Here is a 9,949-nt window from a genome sequence, read left to right as displayed (position 1 = left end):
AGGGGTGGGGCCCCGGGGGCGCAGTTGTCCGCGCATTGGCCGGGCGCGGTGGGGGCGGGCCCGCGCATGCACTTAATTGGAGGCGCGCGGACCGCCGGGGGGCAGTGCCAAGATGTCGGCCGCGGTGCCGGAGCTGAAGCAGATCAGCCGGGTGGAGGCGATGCGCCTGGGGCCGGGCTGGAGCCACTCGTGCCACGCCATGCTGTACGCCGCCAACCCCGGGCAGCTCTTCGGCCGCATCCCCATGCGCTTCTCAGTGCTGGTGAGGACGCTAATGGGCGGGCGGGGGCCGGGGCGCCACTCGGACTCGCGCCTGTGACCCGGCGCTTCCTTGCAGATGCAGATGCGCTTCGACGGACTGCTTGGCTTCCCCGGGGGCTTCGTGGACCGGCGCTTCTGGTCGCTGGAGGACGGACTGAACCGGGTGTTGGGCCTGGGCCTGGGCTGCCTGCGCCTCACCGAGGCCGACTACCTGAGCTCGCATTTGACCGAGGGCCCGCACCGCGTCGTGGCGCACCTGTACGCGCGGCAGCTGACGCTGGAGCAGCTGCACGCCGTGGAGATTAGCGCGGTGCACTCGCGCGACCATGGCCTGGAGGTGGGGCCGCCGCCCGGGCCCTGCCCCCCACCCCGGGGTTTGGCTCTGGCCCCGCGGAAGGCACCGATGGGTAACACGTCCCCCTGAGGGTCCCCTGGCTGGGTTGGGTGGGGTGTCATTGTCTCCAGCAGCGGGGTGGGGAGAGGGACGTGGGGTGCGGGCGGGGGGCTGGTGTTCCCTCGGGGCTGTGTTCCATCTGCCTTGCTGCCTGCCATTGCCAATCCTGGGAGTGGGGAGTGGGAATGGTTGGGGGTTGGAATGGGGCGGGACCTCCTCGAGGAGCTGGGAAATTGAGCAGAAAGGGGGACTTGTAGGGCTGGAAGGGAAGGAAGTTGGTATCTCATGGCGAGGGGTTTGAAGGAACTTGCGATTTGTGGGTTTTATGGTCCGGAAGGGCCGGAGTGACACTTGATGTGTTTGGGATTCACCAGCTGGAAGGGGAGCATGAAGTGTGGACTGCCAGTGGATGGGGGGCTGAGTCTTGATGCAGAAAGTGGGAAGTGCATGGGATGGTCTTGCAACTTGCTTGGGGAGGAGAGGGTCTGCACTGCCCCAAGGGAGCTTGCCGGCTTTGGTCTTACCAGATGCTGCCAGGGTCTTGTATGTCATTGGCTACCTGGCTTTTCTTCCACTGGCCTAGCAGCTCACAGGCTCCTTACCATAGTTATGCCATTGGTATGGGGGCCTGGCCCCAACCCAGGTCTCCTCTCTGTGCAGGTGCTGGGGCTTGTGCGGGTCCCACTGTATACCCAGAAGGACCGAGTTGGTGGCTTCCCCAACTTCCTGAGCAATGCCTTCATCAGCACAGCCAAGTACCAGCTCCTCTTCGCCCTCAAGGTGCTCAACATGATGCCCGAGGAGAAGCTGGCTGAGGCCGTGGCTGCAGCCACAGAGAAGCAAAAGAAGGCCCTGGAGAAGCTGCTCCCAACTTCTTCCTGAGGTTGCTCCAGTGCCGTGTGTCTGTTGCCTTCCCCCGGCTCTGTCTGTGCCCACGAATTGAAACTAGGCCCTGAATTCCTGTGGGAGTGCGTCTTCTAGCACAGCGGTCCCCAGCCTTTTTAGCACCAGGGACCCGTGCTCCTGAGAATCTAACGCCTGATGATCTGAGGTGGAGCTGAGGCAGTGACGCTAGCGCTGGGGAATGGCTGCAAATACAGATGAAGTTTTGCTCGCTAGCTGCTCACCACCTGCTGTGCAGCTCAGTTCCTAACAGACCACAGGCCTGGAGGTTGGGGACTCCATTCTAGCGTGTTTCTGTTTGTACCCCTTTCTGACTGCGTGGGACGAATTGGCATCTCATTTCCACTGCCCTGAGTAGTCACAAAGCCAGGTGGGACCCTCTCAGGACGGTCAGTGGGTAGACCTGGTTCTCCAGGCTCAGGACATTCTCACCCACCTCCAAGCTCAAACCTGCCTATGTGGAAGTCTTACGGGCTGGTGGAGGCCCAGGTACCACTGGATTTTCCAAGTGGAGAGGTGCACGCCCACTTAGACCAGTGAGAAATCTGTTCTCATCGAGAATGCCTTTATCTGGGTTGACTCATTCTTGCATCCTGCCCTATGGTAGCCCCAGAGCCTAGAGAACTAGCTTGGGCAGGATGTTGTACTGTTAATTTTGGCTTGTTAGCTTTACTTGGTTAGATTTCATTTTCTGTGGTGTGTGAACTGTGGGTAAGGCTTCAGAACAGCTTTACCCCACTGAGGCTTGGTCCCTGAGGACAGTCGGGGCCATGGGCCCAGCTGTAGGTGCGAGTTGTTGGAGAAGGAACAGTAAAGTGGCTCCTCTACTACGCTGTCCTTTGATCTTGACTACAGGCCCGGGGCTGGGCATTACAGGGCATCCCCTTCTCCCACTACCTGGGGACTTAAAGACAGGGACGGGCCCAAGAGCGTTTAGAGTGGGGCTGCTGTAGGCCACCTGTCTCACGTGGTGGTGCTGTCCATCTCCCTTTGTTTACTTGTGGCACTGCCAAGCCTTGGCTCTCTGGGCCATCGGCTGGTCTGGGGCTTCTGTGCTGAGACTGCCCACGAGGCCCCTTTCGTGATCCTAGTGACTCTGGCTGCACCTGGTCTGAGTTTGGTTCTCCTTCCTGTGCTTTGAAAGCCTCCCTTTTTCCATTCCCAGTACAGTCTGCAGGCAGCTCCCCGGGATGGTCTGGAAGCACTGGCTGAGTGTGCAGAATGACAGTAGAGCCACCACAGACAGGAAGGCCACCACTGGCAGTCTCCTATGGCCCTGTGTTTGGCAAGACTCCTCAGTGAAGCTACTGGAAAGTTTCCACGGTGCCTGCCCGGCCTGGTAAGGAAAACTACTCCCGGCCCAGCCTGGCATCTGTTCTACCTTAGAGCCTTGATGAAGCGGCCACACTGGGCAAAGGCACTTCACTCTGTAAATAAAATACCTGTACCTTGCTCCTCTCTTATTTCCTGGGGCATGGGGCATGCTTAGCTCTCCAGGTAGCTTCTATTGAATCATGGGGGCTCTGAGCAAAGGTGGCTCTAGCTGCAGGGGCCAGTGGGGTAAGAGGGGTCACCAAGTGAGCCCCACTATGAGCGGTGTTCTCTGTCCTGGCAGCAGGGGCTTGGGCTTCAGTGAGTCACTGGGGTTGGGGGTCTTGGTGTGGCTTTCCCCTTGCTTTGCTTTGTCAGCCAGTACTGTGTGTGCTGTGACCAGAACTGAGCCCCTCACCAGATGATCTTAAATTTTATTTTTCAGCAAATGACATATGCTGCCCAGGCGTCCCAGACCTTACCCAGCCGGGCAAGCCTGAGTGTGGCGCCTGCGGTGTATAGGGACATGCTCTCCCCAAGGCCCTGTCTGCTCTGGGCCTTACCACCAGGTTCTGGGTGAGAGGCCCTCGTCCTGCCTCTGTGGGGGCCTCGCTGCCTGGCACCGGCCACAGCCCGGTCCTGCTTCTCTGCCAGCTGTTCCCGGGGGCCGATCCTCTGGCCCCAGCTGGGGCCTAGGCTGCTGTAGCTGCCTGCTCACTGCCCTCCTGTCTTCCGGGCACACAGCTTCAGGGTGGATCAGTCACCCAACGTCAGATTCTAAGAAGGGAAAGGGAGGACTGAGGTGGGCATTCACTTGGCTCGCAATGGACCCTGCTGTCCTGGCCTGGGTCCTGGGCTGGCTGACACTCACCACTGCCTCCTGCTAAGGCTCCCGCCAGTTCTCTTTCCCATTCAGTGCCTGCAGCTTCTCCAGGCCCTGGGACACTGAGCTCAGCACTCGCTCTGAGGATGAAAGCAGACAAGTGACTGCTCGCAAGCCTGGGTGGTGGTGGGAAGAAGCGATGTCCTGGGGAGCACTAGGAAAGGATGACCTGGAGGGTCAGCAGACTGCCCCAGGAGTCAGAGCTGAGAGGGCTCTCCCTGTTACCCCAGGTCTGGTCCCTTGGTGGGGGTGAGGGCCGCTGGCTTCCCTTCCAGAGACTCACCCATCTCTTGGACTCGATTCTCCAACACTCCTGATAGCTCGGGGAGGCTCAGGGCCTGCAGGGAGGCCTGCCAGCCTTTGGAGTCTGTGGGACAGAGGGCTGAGTGAGCCTGGGGTCTGTGTCCTTCTAGGCCCATCTTTGTCCTGAGCTACTGTGACCAGGAGTCCCTCCCTGGTTAGTGCTTGCATGACTCCCTCATCACATCAAAATGTGTTCTGCTGCTTGTTGTCCCTGGCCTCCAGTGAGGCTCTGCCCTGGGGTGGCCCCAGCCTGGGCTCCAGGTGGAGGCTGCAGAAGTCACTTGAGCTCTTGGACAGCAGTGTCAGCGATGGCCCAAGGGCTTTGCCTCATGCCATCAGGAGGGACGGTGAGGAAACGGGCTGGGATGTGTGCAAGGGAACCTGTGTCATAACCATGCTAAGACAAGTGACAAAACCCAGCCTGAGGGGGCATCCCTGCCCTCTGCCTGCCCAGTCTGCGGCCAGGACCCCACTCTCCTTACCAGCTGTGGAGAGGGCTGGGCCCAGGGTAGTCCCGAGAGGAAACTCGTCCCGCCTCACTCGGGCTGACAGCTCGGCCTGACAAGTTCTGCCGGACACAAGACCAAGTGCTGGTGAGGGGAGAGGCCTGACTGCTTTTTACAGCTCCCAGAGGGCAGGGACGGCAGGCACCCCGAACTCCCTGTCTACACAGCTTGCCTGAGCTTGGCAAGCACCCCAGCACAGCACCCGTACTGATAAGCTCTCAACCCGAGACCTGGGCAGAGAATCTGCATAGAGTCTGCAGATTTTCAGGGTCTCATTGCTACCTGGTCAGCTCTGTAGGAAGGAACAGCCAGAATGAAATGGGGATGGGGAGGGAGTGACCCTAGGAGGCCCTGAAAGCAAGTCCTTGGTTGAAGAAGCTGAAGAAAACTCAGGGCCTAGCCCAGGCCAGCTCAGGTGCCCACTCACCGCAGCTGGTCCAAGACAAGAGCAGCATCCTGGGCCAAGGCCCAGGTCTCCTGCAGCTGGGCAAGGACATCCTTGCGGGTGCCATCCTGCTCCAAGAGGCAGCTCTCCACCACGGCCCGCAGCTCCTGCTCCTGGGACACCTGGCCCCGCATGGCCTCCACCTCCTCACAGCGCTGCAATGGGAAAGGGAGAGGTGGGGTGGGCGGGCAGGCAAGTGGGCATGGGGAAGGGTGGTGCAGGGGACACGAGGCCAGGACCCACCACACCCTCTGTCTCTGCCATCTGACTCCTGGAATGGGAGAGAAGGCTGTTTCTACCTTGGAGCCTCCCCTGCTCTGGGTCCCTTCCTCTGAGCCATCAGATGTCCACACTGGCCACCTGTTCTCTGCCCTTACCCTGTATCTTCTTGCCTGTGTCCATCTGACCTTGTACCTAATGTCGCCTAGCTTTGTGTGCCTGCCCGTGCGTCTCCCCTTCAGGGTAAGAGCTGTTATGCTTTCTGCCCTCACTGTTGTATTGACCGCTGTGTCCTCTGCAGGTCTGTCTCCAGAAGCCTCTCTCGCCATTTCTGCACATCCCCTCCCTGCTTTCCCCATTTACTTTGTGGAGCTGGATGGCGAGCTCCTGCATCTCTGCTTCCAGCCGGTCGGCATAGGCCAGCTCCAGGGCGTCACTGGGGGGGCGGGCACTACTGTGCCAGCGGGCAATGGCAGAGGTCATCTTCCTCTTGGGCCCAAACAACCTGCAGGGGGAATGAGAGGAATCAGATCAGCACCAGCTGTGTGTGGAGGCTCCACTGACTGTCCTTCCATCAAGATGGTAACCCCCCAGGAAAGATCCCATCTTTGAAGTGGGAGAGTGGCTCCAGCATCCTGTGGCAGAGGTTGTGTAAGAAGTGACAACCCCACTGGAAGTTGTCCTCCCCCTGCCTGGCCCCCTCCCCAGCCCGAGGTCGCTGGGCTTCAGGCTATGGACAACTGTCTGCCAACTAGGGAAGCTCTCAAAAGTGAACAGGCAGAAAATGCCTAGGTGTCCTAAATGCAGCACTGTCAGCTGGGCCAGCTTGGGGGCCACACGAGCGACTGTAGGAATGGAGAGTACAGACAACTACAGGAAAAAAGCCAACCTCTAGACAGGGTGGCTGTTTCCATCCGAGTGTTGGGAAGCTGCAACCTCAGCTGGTCCCAGAACTTTGGCTGAAACGAGGGGCATGCGGCCACAGACAGCCCCTCTGGACTCACGTGATGCCGATTTCCTTCAGGTCACTCTCAGTGAGCGTCAGGAAGATGCGGAGGTCCACATCCTGCTCCTCAAACAGCTGCAGGTACTTCAGACACCCGATCTGCTCTAGCAGTGTGGCAAGGTCCTAGAGGCCAGACAGGCCAGGCCAGGTCAGAGGATGGGCAGGGCACAAAGACATGGGGACAAGGAAAATATGATGCCAGGCAGAGCCACTTTTCTCCTGCTAAGTGTGTATTCATGAGATCGCCTTGAAGGGGGAGATCTGAGCACTGCTGATCCCCCAAGTTCAGCAATGGGAGAGTGACTTGACTGCAGGCACAGAGACCAAGCTGCCCTTCCTCTTTCTGTGCCCTCAGGCATAGCAGGGAGTCCAGAGACACTTTTGTGTCTTTGAATCCATTGTCTTTTTCATTTCAGCCCGAAGGACAAGTTTAGTATTTCCTGTAGGGTAGGTCCTAACAACAAATTCTCTTTAGTTGTCCTTTACCTGGGACTAACTTAATTTCTCCTTCACTTCTGAAGGATAGTTTTTACTGGATATAGCATTCTTGGTTATTTTTCTTTCATTTCTTTGAATATGTCATCAAATGTCTTTCTGGTCTCCATGGTTTCTGATGGGAAATTAGCTGTTAATCTTACTGAGATTCCCTTGTAGGCAATGAATCACTTCTCTTACTTCAACATTCTCTTGTTTTTTTGACAGTTGCATATGATGTATCTAGGTGTGGATCCGAGTTTAACCTACTTAGAATTCATTTAGCTGCTTGGATATGCAGATTCACATTTTTTATCAAATTTGGGAAGATTTGGCTATTTTTAAAACTTTTTTTCTGATTTCTGCTCCTTCCTTCTGGAGCACCATATGTGCATGTTGGTATGCTTGATGGTGTCTCACACGTCTCTTCATTTTTCTTCATTCTGTTTCTCAAGCAATTTCAGTTGGTCTGTGTAAAGTTTTCTAAGTCCTGCGTGCTTAAATCTGCTGAGCCCCTCTGGTGAAATTTTCATTTCAGTTATACTTTTCAACTCCAGAATTTCTGTTTAGTTAATTTTTATTTCTATCATTTTCTTGATATTCTCTAATTAGATGTGGTTTATTTTAGCTCTTTCAACTTATTTTTAAAAGCAGATTTAATGTCTTTGTCTAATAAATCCAGTGTCTGGGCTTCCTCAGCGACAGCTTCTACTGTTGCCTTTTCTTACTGTCTATGAGTTACTTTCTTGTTTCCTTGCATATCTTATTTTTCTGTTGAAAACTGGACATTTTAATGTGGAAACTCTGGAGATCCAATTCTCTTCCATCTCTGGGGTTTGTTGTTACTGCTTGTTGTAGAAGATCTATGTTTATTTAATTACTTTTCTAAGATAATTCTATAAAGTCTGTATTCTTTCTGGTATATGGCCATTGAAGTCTCACTCAGCTAGCTTTGGACAGAGATTTCCTTAAATATTGGAACCAGTAACCTCTCAGTTTTTGCTGAGTAGCTCTGAATGCTTGTTAGGGCACATCTTCAACAGTCACCCAGGCAGATGGAAATTCTACCTTAGCCTTTCTTTCCTGTTTGCTCAGAGCCCCAAGGTCATTGGAGGTGTTCTTGGCACACAGCCTTGAGTATGTAGGTGGCCTAGATTCCCAGGAATAAGTCAGAGCTTTTCAAAGCTCCTATGGACATCTCCTTCCCCAGCTTTTCCTTTTAAGCTTTGTGGTTAATCTTTTTACCCCAACTGTTATCCAACACCTCAAACAACTGCAAAATTAAAATATTTCCCTGTGATTATCTTCAACACATGTTCTCCAAGGAGAGGGCTTTTAGTGTCAGGTAGATAGATCTGAGTCAAGTCAAAGCCTTTAAGTACAGTCTTCTAGGGAACCATCAGACAGGTCCAATAATGCCAGTTCTTTGAGAATGAAACTTTGAGAGCGTTCCAGCTCTGCTCTGCCCCACTCTGGTGGCTATTACAGCTATCCTGGCACTGGAGAATGAGGAATGGGACCAGGGCAAGTTAAAATGCTAAAATGCTACGAAAACTCAGTTCTTACTGAGATTCAGCTATTTCTCTTGAATAAACATTCTCCAGGTTGTGGCAAGCCTTTACTTGATTCACAGAGTTTTGAAAAAAAGGAGATTCTGACCACATTTGTCAGTTTTTTTTGTTGTTGTTGTTGTTTGGTGTTTTTTTTGCCTTTAATGGAGGAGCAAATTTTAGAAGGTGGTTAACTCCGCCATTTTCCTCAACCTGCTTTCTGAAACAGATTTAAGATCCCACCATCACCTCCGAATCTCCAATCAATGTGCATTTAAGGAATTAAGAGGTGTAGCTGCTTGCTGAGCCTGGGCATATAGGCCCTGCAGGGGCTACAAGGAGAAGCCAGCAAAATCACAGGGTTCTAGTGAATAGCAGAGCTATGATCTGCACATATAAATGGATAAATGGCAGATATTTACCTGTCTTTCATCTTTGTACCACCTATGCCCACAGAGGGCAAGAGAACTCAATAAACACATTATTAGACAGTCAAGCTGCTGTGTCACATCTTTGATCCCTAAGAAATTGCTTAGCCAGAGCAACCCACAATGAGGAAGGCAGAAATAGCAATTTTCTTTAAGTGCACACAATGTGCCACTTTGTCTCTGCTTCACATGCATCTTGTCACTAACTTCCTGAAAGCTGCTCTATGAGATCGGTCTGTTTTTCTCCTCTCCAGGCTCAGGGAGGCTAAGTTGAGTATGGAAATGAGTATGGTAACCAAAGGGAGAGATAGATCCCTCCTGTGGAAAGGGACAGACACAAACTCTGTGACTGGCACCTCCAACCTTAGGAATCCTCTCAGTCCAGGAAGCTTCATGGATCATTTGGGAAAAACTCACCACCACTCTCTTCTCCCAATAATGCCTGGCCCACCGTAAGTACACAATACCTCACAAATCACAAAAAGTACTATCTTTCTAACAATGTAACCGCCAGTTTCAGAAAAAGTCTTACCTGGGGTCCTGAATAAGGGGACCTCTCAGTCTGGGGGATAGATCCTGGGGAACAGGCTGCCCCAGAAGTCCCAGTGCTGGGAGACCACTGGTTGTCACTGTTGCTGTAACGATTCTTGGTCTTCATATAACTTTTAGTTTGTCTGCGAACCGAGCTTTTACGTGCATGATCTGAATCCTGTGGCAAGGGGTGTGTGTTCAAAGTAACAATGAAGCATAATCATCAGGAAAATGCAAATTAAAACCACAATGAGATATTGCCTCACACCTATCAGAGTGGCTATCATCAATAAATCAAACAAATGATTGCATGCACTGTTGGTGAGATTGTAAACTGGTGCAGCCACTATAAAAAGCAGTATGGAGGTTTCTCAAAAGTTAAAAATAGAGCTGCCATACTTCCAGCAATTCCACTCCTGGGTATCTATCCAAAGAAAAACACTGATTTGAAAAGATATGTGCACTCCTATGTTCAATGCAACATTACTAGTAATAGCCAGTGTATGGAAGGAACTTAGATATCCATCAATAAATGAATGGAAAAAGATGTGCTGTGACACACACACACACACACACACACACACACACACACAATGGATTTTATTCAGCAATAAAGAATGAAATCTTGCCATTTCTAACAACATGGATGGACCTAGAGGCTATTATGCTAAGTGAAATAAGAGAAAGAGATACCATGATTTCACTCATATGTGGAATTTTAAAAAACAAATGAGT

At 52.8% G+C, this 9,949-nt stretch overlaps 2 protein-coding genes across 7 annotated transcripts in view; one reads left to right on the top strand and one right to left on the bottom strand.

The window, feature by feature from the left end:
• The first annotated feature begins 71 nt into the window (after window positions 1–71).
• Window positions 72–3,010, top strand: NUDT16L1 (nudix hydrolase 16 like 1). 6 transcript variants are annotated; one of them, XR_896896.2, is made up of 4 exons: window positions 72–262; window positions 338–668; window positions 1,316–1,538; window positions 2,729–3,010. XR_896896.2 is itself a non-coding variant. In XM_011376459.2 (4 exons), the coding sequence occupies exons 1-3, from the start codon at window positions 113–115 to the stop codon at window positions 1,535–1,537; spliced, it is 633 nt and encodes a 210-aa protein (XP_011374761.1). In that variant the 5' UTR covers window positions 77–112; the 3' UTR covers window position 1,538; window positions 2,729–3,010. The 6 variants fall into 6 exon arrangements, 4 of the variants coding, with proteins under 4 accessions (XP_023376966.1, XP_011374761.1, XP_023376967.1 ...); XR_896895.2 differs by having other exon boundaries at window positions 75–262; window positions 2,724–3,010; XM_011376459.2 differs by having other exon boundaries at window positions 77–262; window positions 338–598.
• A 276-nt stretch (window positions 3,011–3,286) lies between these two features.
• The window catches only part of ANKS3 (ankyrin repeat and sterile alpha motif domain containing 3), a 30,247-nt gene continuing 23,584 nt past the window's right edge, over window positions 3,287–9,949 (bottom strand). Inside the window, exons 9-16 of the mRNA XM_023521213.1 lie at window positions 9,216–9,434; window positions 6,230–6,354; window positions 5,589–5,730; window positions 4,989–5,161; window positions 4,538–4,623; window positions 4,036–4,119; window positions 3,741–3,832; window positions 3,287–3,646 (exon numbers count right to left, since the gene is read on the bottom strand). Of these exons, the coding sequence (XP_023376981.1) occupies window positions 3,753–3,832; window positions 4,036–4,119; window positions 4,538–4,623; window positions 4,989–5,161; window positions 5,589–5,730; window positions 6,230–6,354; window positions 9,216–9,434 (909 nt within the window). The 3' untranslated portion in view covers window positions 3,287–3,646; window positions 3,741–3,752. The remainder of the gene's footprint in view (window positions 3,647–3,740; window positions 3,833–4,035; window positions 4,120–4,537; window positions 4,624–4,988; window positions 5,162–5,588; window positions 5,731–6,229; window positions 6,355–9,215; window positions 9,435–9,949) is intronic.

Source organism: Pteropus vampyrus, unplaced genomic scaffold (assembly GCF_000151845.1).
Source record: "Pteropus vampyrus isolate Shadow unplaced genomic scaffold, Pvam_2.0 Scaffold300, whole genome shotgun sequence".
NCBI lineage: Eukaryota > Metazoa > Chordata > Mammalia > Chiroptera > Pteropodidae > Pteropus > Pteropus vampyrus.
This window is presented reverse-complemented; position numbering and strand designations above follow the sequence as displayed.

Excerpts from the sequence above, each read along its gene's own strand:
- NUDT16L1 (XM_023521198.1), top strand. The coding sequence starts at position 113 with ATGTCGGCCGCGGTGCCGGAGCTGAAGCAGATCAGCCGGGTGGAGGCG. Across the intron at positions 263-337 it reads CCATGCGCTTCTCAGTGCTG|ATGCAGATGCGCTTCGACGG; the intron begins GTGAGGACGCTA and ends GCTTCCTTGCAG. Across the intron at positions 669-1,315 it reads CCCGCGGAAGGCACCGATGG|GTGCTGGGGCTTGTGCGGGT; the intron begins GTAACACGTCCC and ends CTCTCTGTGCAG.